The sequence below is a fragment of the Heptranchias perlo genome, chromosome 30 (genome assembly GCF_035084215.1).
Source record: "Heptranchias perlo isolate sHepPer1 chromosome 30, sHepPer1.hap1, whole genome shotgun sequence".
Lineage (NCBI taxonomy): Eukaryota > Metazoa > Chordata > Chondrichthyes > Hexanchiformes > Hexanchidae > Heptranchias > Heptranchias perlo.
Genome location: NC_090354.1, coordinates 29997819 through 30019288, shown reverse-complemented (window position 1 = coordinate 30019288; position 21470 = coordinate 29997819). Strand labels below are relative to the sequence as shown.

Genomic DNA, 21470 nt, shown 5'->3' with positions numbered 1-21470 from the left:
TTAATTCACACCAAATACTGTACTACACAACCATTAATTCGCACCAAATACTGTACTACACAATCATTAATTCGCACCAAATACTGTACTACACAATCATTAATTCACACCAAATACTGTACTACACAACCATTAATTCACACCAAATACTGTACTACACAATCATTAATTCACACCAAATACTGTACTACACAACCATTAATTCACATCAAATACTGTACTACACAATCATTAATTCACACCAAATACTGTACTACACAATCATTAATTCACACCAAATACTGTACTACACAATCATTAATTCACACCAAATACTGTACTACACAATCATTAATTCACACCAAATACTGTACTACACAATCATTAATTCACACCAAATACTGTACTACACAATCATTAATTCACACCAAATACTGTACTACACAATCATTAATTCGCACCAAATACTGTACTACACAACCATTAATTCACACCAAATACTGTACTACACAACCATTAATTCGCACCAAATACTGTACTACACAATCATTAATTCGCACCAAATACTGTACTACACAATCATTAATTCACACCAAATACTGTACTACACAACCATTAATTCACACCAAATACTGTACTACACAATCATTAATTCACACCAAATACTGTACTACACAACCATTAATTCACATCAAATACTGTACTACACAATCATTAATTCACACCAAATACTGTACTACACAATCATTAATTCACACCAAATACTGTACTACACAATCATTAATTCACACCAAATACTGTACTACACAATCATTAATTCACACCAAATACTGTACTACACAATCATTAATTCACACCAAATACTGTACTACACAATCATTAATTCACACCAAATACTGTACTACACAACCATTAATTCACACCAAATACTGTACTACACAATCATTAATTCACACCAAATACTGTACTACACAATCATTAATTCACACCAAATACTGTACTACACAATCATTAATTCACACCAAATACTGTACTACACAATCATTAATTCACACCAAATACTGTACTACACAATCATTAATTCACACCAAATACTGTACTACACAACCATTAATTCGCACCAAATACTGTACTACACAACCATTAATTCACACCAAATACTGTACTACACAACCATTAATTCGCACCAAATACTGTACTACACAATCATTAATTCGCACCAAATACTGTACTACACAATCATTAATTCACACCAAATACTGTACTACACAACCATTAATTCACACCAAATACTGTACTACACAATCATTAATTCACACCAAATACTGTACTACACAACCATTAATTCACATCAAATACTGTACTACACAATCATTAATTCACACCAAATACTGTACTACACAATCATTAATTCACACCAAATACTGTACTACACAATCATTAATTCACACCAAATACTGTACTACACAATCATTAATTCACACCAAATACTGTACTACACAATCATTAATTCACACCAAATACTGTACTACACAATCATTAATTCACACCAAATACTGTACTACACAATCATTAATTCACACCAAATACTGTACTACACAATCATTAATTCACACCAAATACTGTACTACACAATCATTAATTCACACCAAATACTGTACTACACAACCATTAATTCACACCAAATACTGTACTACACAATCATTAATTCACACCAAATACTGTACTACACAACCATTAATTCACATCAAATACTGTACTACACAATCATTAATTCACACCAAATACTGTACTACACAATCATTAATTCACACCAAATACTGTACTACACAATCATTAATTCACACCAAATACTGTACTACACAATCATTAATTCACACCAAATACTGTACTACACAATCATTAATTCACACCAAATACTGTACTACACAATCATTAATTCACACCAAATACTGTACTACACAATCATTAATTCACACCAAATACTGTACTACACAATCATTAATTCACACCAAATACTGTACTACACAATCATTAATTCACACCAAATACTGTACTACACAATCATTAATTCACACCAAATACTGTACTACACAATCATTAATTCACACCAAATACTGTACTACACAATCATTAATTCACACCAAATACTGTACTACACAACCATTAATTCGCACCAAATACTGTACTACACAACCATTAATTCGCACCAAATACTGTACTACACAAACATTAATTCGCACCAAATACTGTACTACACAATCATTAATTCGCACCAAATACTGTACTACACAACCATTAATTCACACCAAATACTGTACTACACAATCATTAATTCACACCAAATACTGTACTACACAACCATTAATTCACATCAAATACTGTACTACACAATCATTAATTCACACCAAATACTGTACTACACAATCATTAATTCACACCAAATACTGTACTACACAATCATTAATTCACACCAAATACTGTACTACACAATCATTAATTCACACCAAATACTGTACTACACAATCATTAATTCACACCAAATACTGTACTACACAATCATTAATTCACACCAAATACTGTACTACACAATCATTAATTCACACCAAATACTGTACTACACAATCATTAATTCACACCAAATACTGTACTACACAATCATTAATTCACACCAAATACTGTACTACACAATCATTAATTCACACCAAATACTGTACTACACAATCATTAATTCACACCAAATACTGTACTACACAACCATTAATTCACACCAAATACTGTACTACACAATCATTAATTCACACCAAATACTGTACTACACAATCATTAATTCACACCAAATACTGTACTACACAATCATTAATTCACACCAAATACTGTACTACACAATCATTAATTCACACCAAATACTGTACTACACAACCATTAATTCACACCAAATACTGTACTACACAATCATTAATTCACACCAAATACTGTACTACACAATCATTAATTCACACCAAATACTGTACTACACAACCATTAATTCACACCGAATACTGTACTACACAACCATTAATTCACACCAAATACTGTACTACACAATCATTAATTCACACCAAATACTGTACTACACAATCATTAATTCACACCAAATACTGTACTACACAATCATTAATTCACACCAAATACTGTACTAAACAATCATTAATTCACACCAAATACTGTACTACACAATCATTAATTCACACCAAATACTGTACTACACAATCATTAATTCACACCAAATACTGTACTACACAACCATTAATTCACACCAAATACTGTACTACACAATCATTAATTCACACCAAATACTGTACTACACAATCATTAATTCACACCAAATACTGTACTACACAATCATTAATTCACACCAAATACTGTACTACACAATCATTAATTCACATCAAATACTGTACTACACAATCATTAATTCACACCAAATACTGTACTACACAATCATTAATTCACACCAAATACTGTACTACACAACCATTAATTCACACCAAATACTGTACTACACAATCATTAATTCACACCAAATACTGTACTACACAATCATTAATTCACACCAAATACTGTACTACACAATCATTAATTCACACCAAATACTGTACTACACAATCATTAATTCACACCAAATACTGTACTACACAACCATTAATTCACACCAAATACTGTACTACACAATCATTAATTCACACCAAATACTGTACTACACAATCATTAATTCACACCAAATACTGTACTACACAATCATTAATTCACACCAAATACTGTACTACACAATCATTAATTCACACCAAATACTGTACTACACAATCATTAATTCACACCAAATACTGTACTACACAATCATTAATTCACACCAAATACTGTACTACACAATCATTAATTCACACCAAATACTGTACTACACAATCATTAATTCACACCAAATACTGTACTACACAATCATTAATTCACACCAAATACTGTACTACACAACCATTAATTCACACCAAATACTGTACTACACAATCATTAATTCACACCAAATACTGTACTACACAATCATTAATTCACACCAAATACTGTACTACACAATCATTAATTCACACCAAATACTGTACTACACAATCATTAATTCACACCAAATACTGTACTACACAACCATTAATTCACACCAAATACTGTACTACACAATCATTAATTCACACCAAATACTGTACTACACAATCATTAATTCACACCAAATACTGTACTACACAATCATTAATTCACATCAAATACTGTACTACACAATCATTAATTCACACCAAATACTGTACTACACAATCATTAATTCACACCAAATACTGTACTACACAACCATTAATTCACACCAAATACTGTACTACACAATCATTAATTCACACCAAATACTGTACTACACAATCATTAATTCACACCAAATACTGTACTACACAATCATTAATTCACACCAAATACTGTACTACACAATCATTAATTCACACCAAATACTGTACTACACAACCATTAATTCACACCAAATACTGTACTACACAATCATTAATTCACACCAAATACTGTACTACACAATCATTAATTCACACCAAATACTGTACTACACAATCATTAATTCACACCAAATACTGTACTACACAATCATTAATTCACACCAAATACTGTACTACACAATCATTAATTCACACCAAATACTGTACTACACAATCATTAATTCACACCAAATACTGTACTACACAATCATTAATTCACACCAAATACTGTACTACACAATCATTAATTCACACCAAATACTGTACTACACAACCATTAATTCACACCAAATACTGTACTACACAACCATTAATTCACACCAAATACTGTACTACACAATCATTAATTCACACCAAATACTGTACTACACAACCATTAATTCACATCAAATACTGTACTACACAATCATTAATTCACACCAAATACTGTACTACACAATCATTAATTCACACCAAATACTGTACTACACAATCATTAATTCACACCAAATACTGTACTACACAATCATTAATTCACACCAAATACTGTACTACACAATCATTAATTCACACCAAATACTGTACTACACAATCATTAATTCACACCAAATACTGTACTACACAATCATTAATTCACACCAAATACTGTACTACACAATCATTAATTCACACCAAATACTGTACTACACAATCATTAATTCACACCAAATACTGTACTACACAATCATTAATTCACACCAAATACTGTACTACACAATCATTAATTCACACCAAATACTGTACTACACAATCATTAATTCACACCAAATACTGTACTACACAATCATTAATTCGCACCAAATACTGTACTACACAACCATTAATTCGCACCAAATACTGTACTACACAACCATTAATTCGCACCAAATACTGTACTACACAACCATTAATTCGCACCAAATACTGTACTACACAATCATTAATTCACACCAAATACTGTACTACACAACCATTAATTCACACCAAATACTGTACTACACAATCATTAATTCACACCAAATACTGTACTACACAACCATTAATTCACATCAAATACTGTACTACACAATCATTAATTCACACCAAATACTGTACTACACAATCATTAATTCACACCAAATACTGTACTACACAATCATTAATTCACACCAAATACTGTACTACACAATCATTAATTCACACCAAATACTGTACTACACAATCATTAATTCACACCAAATACTGTACTACACAATCATTAATTCACACCAAATACTGTACTACACAATCATTAATTCACACCAAATACTGTACTACACAATCATTAATTCACACCAAATACTGTACTACACAATCATTAATTCACACCAAATACTGTACTACACAATCATTAATTCACACCAAATACTGTACTACACAATCATTAATTCACACCAAATACTGTACTACACAATCATTAATTCACATCAAATACTGTACTACACAATCATTAATTCACATCAAATACTGTACTACACAACCATTAATTCACACCAAATACTGTACTACACAATCATTAATTCACACCAAATACTGTACTACACAATCATTAATTCACACCAAATACTGTACTACACAACCATTAATTCACACCAAATACTGTACTACACAATCATTAATTCACACCAAATACTGTACTACACAATCATTAATTCACACCAAATACTGTACTACACAATCATTAATTCACACCAAATACTGTACTACACAATCATTAATTCACATCAAATACTGTACTACACAATCATTAATTCACACCAAATACTGTACTACACAATCATTAATTCACACCAAATACTGTACTACACAATCATTAATTCACACCAAATACTGTACTACACAATCATTAATTCACACCAAATACCGTACTACACAATCATTAATTCACACCAAATACTGTACTACACAATCATTAATTCACACCAAATACTGTACTACACAATCATTAATTCACACCAAATACTGTACTACACAATCATTAATTCACATCAAATACTGTACTACACAATCATTAATTCACATCAAATACTGTACTACACAATCATTAATTCACATCAAATACTGTACTGCACAATGGCCCGTAGTTTACTCTGAGCAGCGAACGAATGGCGCCCGCCATCCCATAGATTTATACTCACGCACAAACTTAGCGCGGGCTTTTTGTGTGGCAACTCCCTTGAATGGTGAGTCAAAAACAATCCAGCGTTAACGCCCGGGGACCCAGGGCCTATGTGGCCGATGAGAGGATCGCTCCCTCCCCTCAACCAATCAGATTCCAGCATCGTTGACAAGTCGCGAAGCGTCAAAACCAGGAAGTGAAAGCTACAACGAGTCAAAACCAGGAAGTGAAAGCTACAACAGCAAAATAATTTCAAAAACAGTTAAAGACAGTGAAATAAAGAGAGGGTGAGATTAAAAGACTGTGAGAAAAAAAGGCAAAAGGAAAATGTAAAAATATTTAAAAAATTTTTAAAACTTTTTTTTAAAAGTCCAAAAACTATTAAAATCGGGTATAATGAGACACCACATTTTTAAAAATTAATTTTCAGTGCCAGAGAGGTTATTTGGCAGTCATTAATACTTACCACACTGTTAAAACTTAATTAAGACTTAAAAAACTCAGCGGAGCAGTTTTGTGGCGAGATTAGTTTATTTCCAGCTGAGAAATGCAGCAGGGTGGCGCTGGTCCATTGATTGCAGCTGTGAGGTCCCTTTAACGCAAAGTTGACAGATCACCAGTGAACCAGGTGAAGCAAGTTCCGGATTTCCACGTTTGATTGTGTATGTGCAGTCACCAGAACTTGCTGTTTGATTTTGCCACTAATAACGGTGAGCGCTGTTAGGCTCAGCATTATTTTAAAAGCAACTTCTGGGCTAATAAGTAATTCACATCTAATACTACACGACACAATCAGCAAATTACATGAAATAATATGCAACACAATCAGTAATTCACGTGAAATATTACACAACACCATCAACAATGAACATCAAATACTGCATGACACAATCAATAATTCACATCAAATTCTAAAATATACAATCAGTAATTCACAGGAAATACGACACCATCAGTAAGTCACATCAAACACTACATGACACAATCAGTAATTCAGATCAAATGCTGCACAACACAATAAGTAATACACATCAATTAGTACACGGTAGATTCAGTAATTCAAAACAAATAGTATATGGCACACTCAAATGCTACACTAATCAATAATTCACATCAAACACTACACGATACTATCAAAAAGTCACATCAAATATTACACGACACAATCAGTAATTCACACTATTATATACTATGCAATGCAATCAGTAATTCACACTATAATACACTATGGCAGAATCACTAATTCACAGCAAATAGTACACGACACAATCAGTAATTCACATCAAATGCCACACAACACAATCAATAATTCACATCAAATACTACAACACACAATCAATAATTCACATCAAATACTACATGACACAATCAATAATTCACATCAAATACTATACGACACAATCAGTAAACCAGGTCAAATTTATGGGACACAACCCATGATTCACATCAAATACTACATGACACAATCAATAATTCATATCAAATACTACATGACACAATCAATAATTGACATCAAATATTATACGACACAATCAATAATTCATATCAAATACTATATGACACAATCAATAATTCATATCAAATACTACATGACACAATCGATAATTCACATCAAATACTACATGACACAATCAATAATTCATATCAAATACTATATGACACAATCAATAATTCATATCAAATACTACATGACACAATCGATAATTCACATCAAATACTACATGACACAATCAATAATTCATATCAAATACTACATGACACAATCAATAATTCATGTCAAATACCGTAGGAAACAATCAATACTTATCAACAAATACTGTATGACGCTATCAGTAATTCACTTCAAATACTACACAACACAATCAATAATTTGCATTAAAGAATACAGGGCACAATCATTAATTTGAATCAAATACTATAGGTCAAAATCAGTAGTCCATTTAAAATACTACATGACACAATTAGTAATTCAAACACTAAATGACTCGATCAATAATTCACATCAAATTCCATAACATACAATCACATGAAATATGACACGACACAATCAGTAAGTCACATCAAATACTATACGATACGATCAATAATTCACATCAATAACTGCAAGGCATGATTAGTAATTCACGCCAAATTCTATACGACATAATCACTAATTTGCATCCAATATTATATTGGCACAATCAATAATTCACAGCAAATATTACATAACATGATCAGTAATTCATATCAAATACTATACAACACAATCAGTAATTCACAAGAAGTGCTACATGACACAATCAGTAAGTCACATCAAACATTACACAACACAATCAGTAATTCAAATCAAATAATACATGGCACACTCATTAATTCACATCAAATATTATAGGAGAAAATCAGTAATTCACCTCCAATACTGAATGACAAGATAAGTAATTCACATCAAATACTACATGACAAGATCAGAAATTGACAACAAATTCTATGTGACACACACAATCAATAAATTACACCAAATACTGCACAACACGTCAGTAATTCACATCAAATGCTGTACGACACAATGAGTGTCAATAGGACACAGTGCTTTAGGACACAGTGAGTAATTCACATCAAACACTACACAACACAACAGTATTCATATCAAATACTATGCAACACAATCAGTAAATCAGGTCAAATTTATGGGACACAACCCATGATTCACATCAAATACTACATGACACAATCAATAATTCATATCAAATACTACATGACACAATCAATAATTCATATCAAATACTACATGACACAATCAATAATTCATATCAAATACTACATGACACAATCAATAATTCATATCAAATACTACATGACACAATCAATAATTCATATCAAATACTACATGACACAATCAATAATTCATATCAAATACTACATGACACAATCAATACTTATCAACAAATAATGTATGGCACAATCAGTAATTCACATCAAATTTTAAGTGAGACAATCAGTTATTGACATCAAATACTACAGGACACAACCAGTAATTCACATGATACACTACAGGACACAATCAGTAATTAACATGAAACACTACAAGATACAATCAGTAATTAACATCAAATACTACAAGACGCAATTAGTAATTTGCAACAATTAGTACACAACAGAGTCAGTAATTCAAATTAAATAATTCACATCAAATACCACAGGAGATAAACAGTAATTCACCTCAAATACCAAATGACATCATAAGTAATTCACTTAAAATACTGCAAGACACAATCTATAACTCAAATCAAATACTACAGAACACAATCAGTAATTCGCTTAAAATACTACAAGGCACAATCAGTAATTCATGTCAAATACTATATGACACAATTTCTAATTCACATCAAACACGACACGACCAAGAATTCACATCAAATTCCATAACGTACAATCAGTAATTTACATGAAATATGACATGTCACAATCAGCAATTCACATCAAAAACTGCACAGCACGATTAATAATTCATGCCAATACTATACGACAATCACTAATTTGCATCCAATACTATATTGGCACAATCAATAATTCACATCAAATACCCTGCAATACAATCAGTAAATCACGTCAAATTTACGGGACACAACCCATGATCCCTAACTTGGAAGTGTAGTAAACAGTGAGGAGGTTAGTGGTAGACTTCAAGAGGATACAGGCAGGCTGGTGGAATGGGCAGACACGTGGCAAATTACATTTAACGCAGAGAAGTGCGAAGTGATACATTTTGGTAGGAAGAACAAGAAGAGGAAATATGAACTAAAGGCAACAATTCTAAAGGGGGTGCAGGAACAGAGAGGCCTGAAGGTGGCAGGGCAGGAGGAGAAAGCGGTTAAAAAAGCATACGGGATCCTGGGCTTTATAAATAGAGGCACAGAGTACAAAAGCAAGGAAGTTATAATTAACTTTTATGAAACACTGGTTCGGCCGCAACTGGAGTATTGTGTCCAATTCTGGGCACTGCACTTTAGGAAGGATGTGAAGGCCTTAGAGAGGGTGTAGAAAAGATTTACTAGACTAGTTCTGGGGATGAGGGAGTTCAATTACATGGATTAGACTGGAGAAGCTGGGGTTGTTCTCCTTGGAACAGAGACGGTTGCGAGGAGATTTGATAGAGGTATTCAAAATCATGAAGGGTCTAGACAGAGTAGATAGAGAGAAACTGTTCCCATTGGCGGAAGGGTCAAGTACCAGAGGACATAGATTTAAGGTGATTGGCAAAAGAACCAAAGGTGACATGAGGAAAAACTTTTTTACGCAGCCTGTGGTTAGGATCTGGAATGCACGGCCCGAGGGGATGGTGGAGGCAGATTCAATCATGGCCTTCAAAAGGGAACTGGATAAGTAGTTGAAGGAAAAAAATTTGCAGGGCTACGGGGATAGGGTGGGGGAGTGGGACTAGCTGGATTGCTCTTGCAGAGAGCCAGCACGGGCCAAATGGCCTCCTTCTGTGCTGTAACCATTATCTGATTCTATGATTCACATCAGATACTATACAACACAAACAATAACTCGCGTCAAATACTACAAGACACAATCAGTAATTCACATCAAATACTACACGATGCAATCAGTAATTTGCATCAATTAATACACGACAGAATCAGTAATTCAAATTAAATAATACAGGAGATAAAGAGTAATTCACCTCAAATACCGAATGATATCATAAGTAATTCACATCAAATACAACATGGAAAGATCAATAATTCACATCAGATACCCTGCAACACAATCAGTAATTCACATCAAATACTGCACGACATGATGAATAATTCATATCTAATACTTTACGACACAATCACTAATTTGCATCAAATACCAAATTGACACAATCAATAATACACATCAAATACCATACAACAAGTCAATAATTCACAGCAAATGTTATACGACACGATGAATAATTCTCATCAAACATTTTACGACAGAATCAATAAGTCACATCAAATTCTGCACAACACAATCGGTAATTCATACCAATTAATATACGACAGAATCAGTAATTCTATTAAATATTACATGACGCACTCATTAATTCACATCAAATACTACAGGAGAAAATCAGTAATTCACCTCCAATACTGAACGACACAATAAGAAATTCACATCAAATAGTATGCAACACAATCAGTAAATGACATCAAATACTGTACGACACAGTCAGTAATTCACATCAAATCAGCAATGGCAGGTCAAACATCTTACGTTAAATATAACAAATATACTAATATGTCTCAGGTGTTAATATTTGTCAAGCTCAAAATGCTTGCTACTTCAATAAATTCATGGGACACAACCCATGATTTACATCAAATATTACACAACACAATCAATAAATCATGTCAAATACTGCAGGACACAATCAATACTTATCAACAAATACTGTACGGCACCATCAGTAATTCCCATGAAATTCTACATGACACAATCAGAAATTCACGTCAAATAATACGCGACATGATCAATAATTCACATCAAACACTATACCATACAATCAATAATTCACGTAGAATACTACACGACACAATCAGTAATTCATGTAAAATAATACATGGCACAGTCATTAATTAACATCAAATACGATAGGACACAATCAGTAATTCACATCAAACACTGCACGACACCATCATCAATTCACATCAGATACTTCACTACATAATCGGAAATTCACATCAAATACAACGCCTCACAATCAATAATTCACATCAAATACTACAGGACACAATCAGTGATTCACATCAAATACTACAGGACACAATCAGTGATTCACATCAAATACTACAGGACACAATCAGTGATTCACATCAAATACTACAGGACACCTTCAATAATTTACATCAAATACTGCACAACCCTATCCAAAATTCACATCAAATACTACAATACTACTGAACAATCAGTAATTCACATCAAATACTATACAATTCACATTAATTACTACATAGGATAGTCAGACCAAGGTCCTTCTGGTCCTCTATTCCTTTTAGCATCTTACCATTAAAAGTGTGCTTTTTTCCCCCATTCTTACCAGGGCATGTATTATTCACATTTCGCTATGTTGAACTGCATCTGCCTCTAATCTGCCCATCTAGCCAGCCTAACTATGTCCTCCTGCAGCCTTTCACAATCTTTGTTGCTATTTGCCGCACCCCCTCTGCTCCCCTGAATTTTCCTTTGTCACCAAATTTCACTATTGTTCCCTTTATTCATGTGCGTGGTAAGTAAGGGTGGGACAGCATCCGTCACACCTTTCCAGTTCAAGAAACTTCCTTCAACCTCTCTGCCCAGCAATCATCTCCTAATCATACGGCCACATTCCCCTTAATTCCATCCGTTATTATGTATGCCATATGTCTCTTTCTTTGCAGGACAGATTGTTTCGAATGTTAAAAGGATTCGATAGGGTAGCTACAGAGAAAACTATTTCCTTTGGTGGTGGAATCAAGAACAAGGGGACATAATCTTAAAATTAGAGCTCGGACATTCAGGAGCGAAATCGGGAAGCACTTCTTCACACAAAGGATAGTAGAAATATGGACTCTCTCCCCCAAAAGGTTGTGGATACTGGGACAATTGGTGCCTTCAAAATGGAGCGCGATAGATTTTTGTTGGGTAAGGGTATCAAGGGATATGGAGCTAAGGTGGGAAAATGGAGTTGAGGTATAGATCAACCATGATGTAGTTGAATGGCAGAACGGGCTCGAAGGACTGTTCCTATATTCCTCTGGCAGGCAAGCAAAATTTTAACAGCATTACACCTCAGTAAACAATGGGATAATGGTCTGTAATGTATTTGGTACCTGCACAATAGCCTGTTTGAGATTAACCCTTGACTACGATCACAAATTACATTTTGGTTTCTCCGTAAGATCAGGAGGAAAGCAAATAACAGATCGCATTGATCAAAGCTGAGGCTCGAACATAGTGTACCTGGTCTGCCATTTCTGTTTTCAATAAAGCATTGGAATATATTTTAGAACTGGCTTATGAGAAATCTCTACATGTTTTCAAAACATGAAGGGTTTTGATAGAGTAACTAGGGAGAAACTGTTTCCAATGATGGGAGGGTCGATAACCAAAAGACACAGATTTAAGATTATTGGCAAAAGAACCAGAGGTGAGATGAGGAGAAATGTTTTTACGCAGCGAGTTGTTATGATCTGGAATAGGAACATAGGAACAGGAGTAGGCCATTCAGCCCCTCGTGCCTGCTCCGCCATTTGATAAGATCATGGCTGATCTGTGATCTAACTCCATATACCTGCCTTTAGCCCATATCCCTTAATACCTTTGGTTGCCAAAAAGCTATCTATCTCAGATTTAAATTTAGCAATTGAGCTAGTATCAATTGCCGTTTATGGAAGAAAGTTCCAAACTTTTACCATCCTTTGTGTGTAGAAATGTTTTCTAATCTCACTCCTGAAAGGTCTGGCTCTAATTTTTAGACTGTGCCCCCTACTCCTGGAATCCCCAACCAGCGGAAATAGTTTCTCTCTATCCACCCTATCCGTTCCCCTTAATATCTTATAAACTTCGATCAGATCACCCCTTAACCTTCGAAACTTCAGAGAATACAACCCCAATTTGTGTAATCTCTCCTCGTAACTTAACCCTTGAAGTCCGGGTATCATTCTAGTAAACCTACGCTGCACTGCCTCCAAGGCCAATATGTCCTTCCGAAGGTGCGGTGCCCAGAACTGCTCACAGTACTCCAGGTGCGGTCTAACCAGGGTTTTGTATAGCTGCAGCATAACTTCTGCCCCCTTGTACTCTAGTCCTCTAGATATAAAGGCCAGCATTCCATTAGCCTTCCTGATTATTTTCTGCACCTGTTCGTGACACTTCAATGATCTATGTACCTGAACCCCTAAGTACCTTTGGACATCCACTGTTTTTAACTTTTTACCATTTAGAAAGTACCCTGTTCTATCCTTTTTTGATCCAAAGTGGATGACCTCACATTTGTCTACATTGAATTCCATTTGCCACAGTTTTGCCCATTCACCTAATCTATCAATATCCCTTTGTAATTTTAAGTTTTCATCAACACTGCTTACAATGCCACCAATCTTTGATGTGGAGATGCCGGTGATGGACTGGGGTGGACAAATGTAAGGAGTCTTACAACACCAGGTTATAGTCCAACAGCTTTATTTAAAATCACAAGCTTTTGGAGCTTTCCTCCTTTGTCAGGTGAGTGTGACGAAGGAGGAAGCCTCCGAAAGCTTGTGATTTTAAATAAAGCTGTTGGACTATAACCTGGTGTTGTACCAATCTTTGTGTCAACAGCAAACTTAGATATGAGACTTTCTATGCCTTCATCTAAGTCGTTAATAAATATTATGAATAATTGAGGCCCCAAGACAGATCCCTGCGGGACTCCACTAGTCACATCCTGCCAATGTGAGTACCTACCCATTATCCCTACTCTCTGTCGCCTTTCGCTCAGCCAACTTCCTAACCAAGTCCGTACTTTTCCCTTGATTCCATGGGCTTCTATCTTAGCTAGCAGTCTCTTATGTGGGACCTTATCAAATGCCTTCTGGACGTCCATATAAATAACATCCATTGACATTCCCCTGTCCACTACTTTAGTCACCTCTTCAAAAAATTCAATCAGGTTTGTCAGGCACGACCTACCTTTCACAAATCCATGCTGGCTCTCTCTGATTAACTGAAAATTCTCGAGGTGTTTAGTCACCCTATCCTTAATTATAGACTCCAGCATTTTCCCCACAACAGATGTTAGGCTAACTGGTCTATAATTCCCTGGTTTCCCTCTCTCTCCCTTCTCAAAAAGCGGAATGCTCTGCCTGAAAGGGTGGAGGAAGCAGATTCAATAGTAACTTTCAAAAGGGAATTGGATAAATATTTGAAAAGGAAAAATTTGCAGGGCTGTGGGGAAAAAGTAGGGCAGTGCGGCTAATTGGATAGCTCTTTCAAAGAGCCGGCACAGGCACGATGGGCCGAATGGCCTCCTTCTGTGCTGTTTGATCCTATGTAAAGACAATTGGGTGTGATTCTGAGGAGAGAAAGGGTTAAATCCTGGTTGTTTGTGATTTTGGTAGGAAAACTGTAATGTGGGAATTCTGCTGTTGGGAGCTTGCATGCACTGACTGGGAATTTTAAAACATTGCAACTATTTAAAGGGCTGCAGCAGCCATTTAAAGGACATGCATGCAAAAGAATCTCATGAATCCCATATTATTCCATCTGTATGTATGTCACAGCACTTTGGAGTAGCCCAGAGGTAGTGGCAATAGACTGTCCATTCTGACTGCATGCTTAAAGGCCTCGGTGACAAGTCATTGTTATTTGGCAGATATGGTTACTGAGCAGAAGGATTAGGGTCTGAATAAAGGTCACTGACCTTTCAGTTAGTTCTGTTGAAATTAGAAACACAGTCATACAACAGAAATACACAACAACTTGCATTTATACAGCGCCTGTAAAATGCCCCAAGGCGTTTCACAGGAGCTTCATCAGACAAAATTTGACACCGAGCCACATAAGGAGATATTAGGACAGGTGACCAAAAGCTTGATCAAAGAGATAGGTTTTAAGGAGCATTTTAAAGGTGGAGAGAGAGGTAGAAAGCTGGAAAGATTTTGATTTACTTTTAAGCTTTACACAGCTGGATGCCTCCTTACAGCGGTGACCTAAATATGCTGCATGAGTTCTACAGGGTGATGTCTATTTTAACAGTAAATATGTTACTCAGCAATTGGTACTGATTTGGTTGAACTTTCACTATGTTTGGTGTAAGATGTCAGCCATGGCTCAGTTGGCAGCACTCTTGCCTCTGAAGGTTGTGGGTTCAAGTCCCACAGTGCTGTTAGGAAGGGAGTTCCAGGATTTTGACCCAGCGACGATGAAGGAACGGCCAATATATTTCCAAGTCGGGATGGTGTGTGACTTGGAGGGAAACTTGCACGTGGTGTTGTTCCCATGTGCCTGCTGCCCTTGTCCTTCTAGGTGGTAGAGGTTGCGGGTTTGGGAGGTGCTGTCGAAGAAGCCTTGGCCAGTTGCTGCAGTGCATCTTGTAGATGGTACACACTGCAGCCACTGTGCGCCGGTGGTGGAGGGAGCAGATGTTTAATTGTCAGGTGTTGAGACACAGACTCCGGAGAGTTAAAAACTCTTTTCAGTTAATTAAAACACCCAAAATCTTTCCCACAAGTAGAAGCTCCAGGGTGGAGAGTGCCCATCATCTCACAAAGGGTACAAGTTACTTTCACCAGCAGCAACTGGGTGAGAGGCCGCCACAGATTCACAAGATACGGGACTCACCAACACCCCACCTGTTTCATGATGTGTGTAATTTCCTGATCTGATAGTCTACCAGCATCTGTATGAGAGCTTCATCCAGCAGAGGATAGGCTTTGAGACTGGATTGGGGGGGGGGCAGTTAAAATGGAGAAGGGGGGTCGTACACACTCCTTTCCTGTCTCGATCTGGCAGACTGCAATCTTAAATTAATGGCGGCAGAGAATACCCACCCCAAACCGGTGGGATCCTCTTTAAATATGCAGATTGGGCTCTGATGATGTCATCAGACCCCAATCTGCTATTTTAACCTGAGGCCTGAGCGGGGGAGCAGTGCTGGCTTTCCCACCAGGCCAGATCTGCTGGCAACAGGACTCAGGGCCAGCAAGGTAAGTTTTTATTAAATTGGGCCAGGAGTAGCTCCCCCAGGCCCCAAAAGGAAACCTTGGGCCTCCCTTGCCCCGGCCTCCCCTGTCCCTGTGATCGGATTTATGTGAGTACTTGCTTCACACCTGTGGCTCGGTGATGGGCCTCGCAGTTTTTTATTTCCTTTCTGTTTAATTTTCTCCGTAATGAAGATCCTGCCTGATCTTTCCACTCTTGCTGACTGGGCCAAGACTCTAAGGAACATGGATGGAGCAAAATGCCTGAGAGGGACCTGTAATATAATCTAATTGGTTACAACAGATGCATTTTGTTTATTTATGTAGATCTGAGAGAGAACTTAAAACAGTCAGCAGAAAAAAACAATCAATATAAATGGCAAGTTCTAGAAGGACTATATGAATATTCAAGTTTGAAGGGATGAGCTGAATATAAGTCCTGATGTTAAATGTTTATTTAAATAGAAGCTTTTGATAACACTAAGAAGTATAGTGGGGATATTTAACAAAGAGGAAAACATGTAAATTAGTTTAACTGTTTAAATTTTCTATTTCTTGGTCCTCGTTATAAATCCAGAGTGTGGCCATTTGATATTCTAGGTAAAACATGGAGAGATTTATTTATGTAAGTGTGTAATGTGTGGGAACATATTTATTTATCGATCTGAGCTGCATAAGAAAATCACTATTTTTCAGGAATTCATCACAAAAACCTTAACTTTGCGGTCTCTGAGCAGATCCCTTACAAACTTCTTTCCAAATCCTTTTAATCCAGACGTTCAGCCCTCCCCCACTCCCATACCCCAGCACCGTCCTGTTGCAACAGCATAAAGTCAGACTCGCCATGAGTAACACCACAGGAGATCTAACGAGTTTACAGGCAAACCATTTACACAATAACTAGACTATCTGTTTCAAAATTGAATCAGCACCAAGACAGCGACAGTCTGTGCTACCTAATGGGCCCTGTCCTGCAGTCTGTACCTGCAAGCTGGTATGAATTTGTTGACAGGTTTCTCTGATTGTGCCTCTCGCTCCGTACCCACACGGGCAAAGTTTATGTCAAAAAATAGATGCACCTAATGCACTGAGACCTCTATCTATAGTCACATAACAAGAAGCACTTTACTGTAAAAACATAATAGCTACGTGGGAACGTAGGAACTACACTGACCTCCTTCACTTCCACCTCAGGAAGTGCGGCACGTTCAATGTCACTCAGTTTCTTCAGAATACGTTTCGTTTCCTGGTTTTGGAAGTCTGTGTAGTCGAACTGCCGAGCTTGCAGGCCATACACTAGGGAGTGGTTGGACATCTCTAGGCTTTTTTCCAGCTGATTAAAGAAAAGAAGTCATGAGGCATTTTCCAGCTGTGACACACGGGTATACACGAGTATTTTTGTGCGCACACACTCATTCACACATACATATACACGGTCGGGTACATGCACTCGTGCAGACACATGCACAAACTCACATACACTCACAGACACCACTGAGACACTTGCACGCAGCCATCTGCACACACACTCACTCAGACACACACATGCGCACATTTGGCCACACAAAAAACACATGCTCGCGCCCGCACCACGTTCACATTGGCACACACTCATGTACAAAGTACACACACACACTGCTGCAGAAGCACTTTTGTTCACAATCATACTCACCGCTAAGGATTCTCAGAGACAAAGCTCCGGAGACACACATGCACATACAATTAATTTGTGAGTGATATATGGTGATCTCTTGTCCTGTTGACAGGGTTTGTCAGTGGTAATTTACTATCCAGTACCACAACCTCATCATTGACGGTCTATGATAGATTTCTTGACACAAAAGGCATCAAGGGGTATGGAGAGAGAGCAGGAATATGGTATTGAGATTAAGGATCAGCCATGATCATAATGAATGGCGGAGCAGGCTCGAAGGGCCGAGTGGCCTCCTACTGCTCCTATTTTCTATGTTTCTATGGTATATCAGCAGGGACTAGTCAATGGTAGTCTACTGCCCCATGGCAAGGCTTTGCCAATGATGGTCTATTGTACAGTGCCAAGGATAAGTCGATAGTGGTCTATTGTCGATCAGTAGGGCCTCACTAATGGTGGTTTATTGTCATCGGAGGTCACTCATTGGCAGGACTCATCATATTCGGTTTGATTCCCGGAGAACTCAAGTTGTGTTTTTTTCACGTTTTCTACTCTGCACCTTTTGTGGATTCAAACACTGAATTATAATTGTCTCCACTGAATTATGACATCATTGGGCAGTGAAATGTTGGCCTCCTCGAGAAATAAACATGAGGACCACTGCCTTCAATTTTGGTTAATATGGTCCCTGAGTCCAAATATAACTTACATTAGAACATAAGAAATAGGAGCAGGAGTCGGCCACATGGCCCCACGAGCCTGCTCCGCCATTCAATCAGATCATGGCTGATCTCCGACCTCAACTCCACTTTCCTGCCCGATCCCCATATCTCTTGATTCCCCTTGATTCCAGAAATCTGGGTATCTCAGCCTTAAATATATTCAATGATTCAGCATCCACAGCCCTCTGGGGTAGAGAATTCCAAAGATTCACAACCCTCTGAGTGAAGAAATTCCTTCTCATCTCAGTCTTAAATGGCCGACCCCTTATCCTGAGACTATGCCCCCTAGTTCTAGACTCTCCAGCCAGGGGAAACAACCTCTCAGCATCTACCCTGTCAAGCCCCTCATAATCTTATAGAGTGAACGTACCATGACCTGGTTGTTATGTTCGGTGATGTTGGTATTGTATGACCATGAGGCCTCTGTGTAGTCAAACCACACCTTCTCTGTGGTCGTGTTGTAGTTATCTATAAAGCTCTTTGCTCTTTTTTCATCAGTGATTTTCTCTGCAAGAAACCAAACAAAAAATTATAGTCATGAAATGAAAACATCAACAACAACTTGCATTTATACAGCATCATTAACATAGTAAAACATCCCAAGGTGCTTCACAGGAGCGTAAGCAAATAAAAAATTGACGCCAAGCCACATAAGGAGGTATTAGTTCCACAGAGGTAGATTTTAAGGAGTGTCTTAAATGAGGAGAGAGAGGTAGAGAGGCAGAGAGGTTTAGGGAGGGAATTCCAGAGTGTAGGGTCCAGACAGCTGAAGGCACGGCCACCAATGGTGGGGTGAAGGGATTGGTGGATGCATAAGAGGCCAGAATTGGAGGAGCGCAGAGATCTTGGAGGATTGTAGGGCCGGAAGAGGTTACAGAGATAGGGAGGGGTGAGCCCGTGGAGGGATGTGAACACAAGGATGAGAATTTTAAAATCGAAGTGTTGGTGGATTGAGAGTCAATGTAGGTCAGTGAGCACAGGGGTGACTGGAGATGGACTGTGGCTACACACAAATAGGGTACACCTTGGGTAGTCCAGGTCTGTGCTTGGCCACCCAGGTTGATTTGATGGAAGTCCTGGCCAATATTTATCCCTCAACCAACACCACTAAAAAATAGATTATCTGATCATTATCACATTGCTGTTTGTGGGATCTTGCTGTGCTCAAATTGAATGCCACGTTTCCTACATTACAACAGTGACTGCACTTCAAAAATACTTCATTGGCTGTGAGGCTGTGAGGCTGTGAAAGGCGCTATATAAATACAAGTTCTTTATTTCTTTCTAAAAGTTGACATCAAGTGAAAGGAAAATCAGTTGGGTTGTATAACGGGCGGTCGATCCGCGATCATCCATTCTCCGACACCGCTGAAAGTTGAAATCAATCCTTTCTTTTCTTCAACTTTGATTCCTTATAATTTAATTTTTAAAATATAAGTGCGATATTGAGAATTAGTAACGGTGATCCAGCCTGCAGCCTGGTGGGTTGCTGGGAGATAGCAGCAAGCTCACTCGTGGGAGTAAACATCACCCCACCCCTTTCCTGCCCCCCCCGCCCCCCCCGCCCCGCCCCCCCGCCCCCTCCCCGCCCCCCGCCCCCCCCGCCCCCTCCCCTCCCCCCTCCCCTCCCCCTCCCCGCCCCCTCCCCCGCCCCGCCCCCTCCCCGCCCCCTCCCCGTCCCCCGCCCCCTCCCCGCCCCCTCCCCGCCCCCTCCCCGCCCCGTGAGCGCTTCGCCCGGCCATTATTGAACAC

The 21470-nt window shown here is 37.6% G+C and overlaps 1 protein-coding gene across 1 annotated transcript in view; it reads right to left on the bottom strand.

Annotated features, from left to right (window-relative positions):
• LOC137300025 (angiotensin-converting enzyme-like) overlaps positions 1–21470 on the bottom strand; it is a 225296-nt gene that overhangs the window by 46202 nt on the left and 157624 nt on the right. The window contains exons 13-14 of the mRNA XM_067969117.1: positions 20089–20225; positions 18520–18678 (exon numbers count right to left, since the gene is read on the bottom strand). Of these exons, the coding sequence (XP_067825218.1) occupies positions 18520–18678; positions 20089–20225 (296 nt within the window). The remainder of the gene's footprint in view (positions 1–18519; positions 18679–20088; positions 20226–21470) is intronic.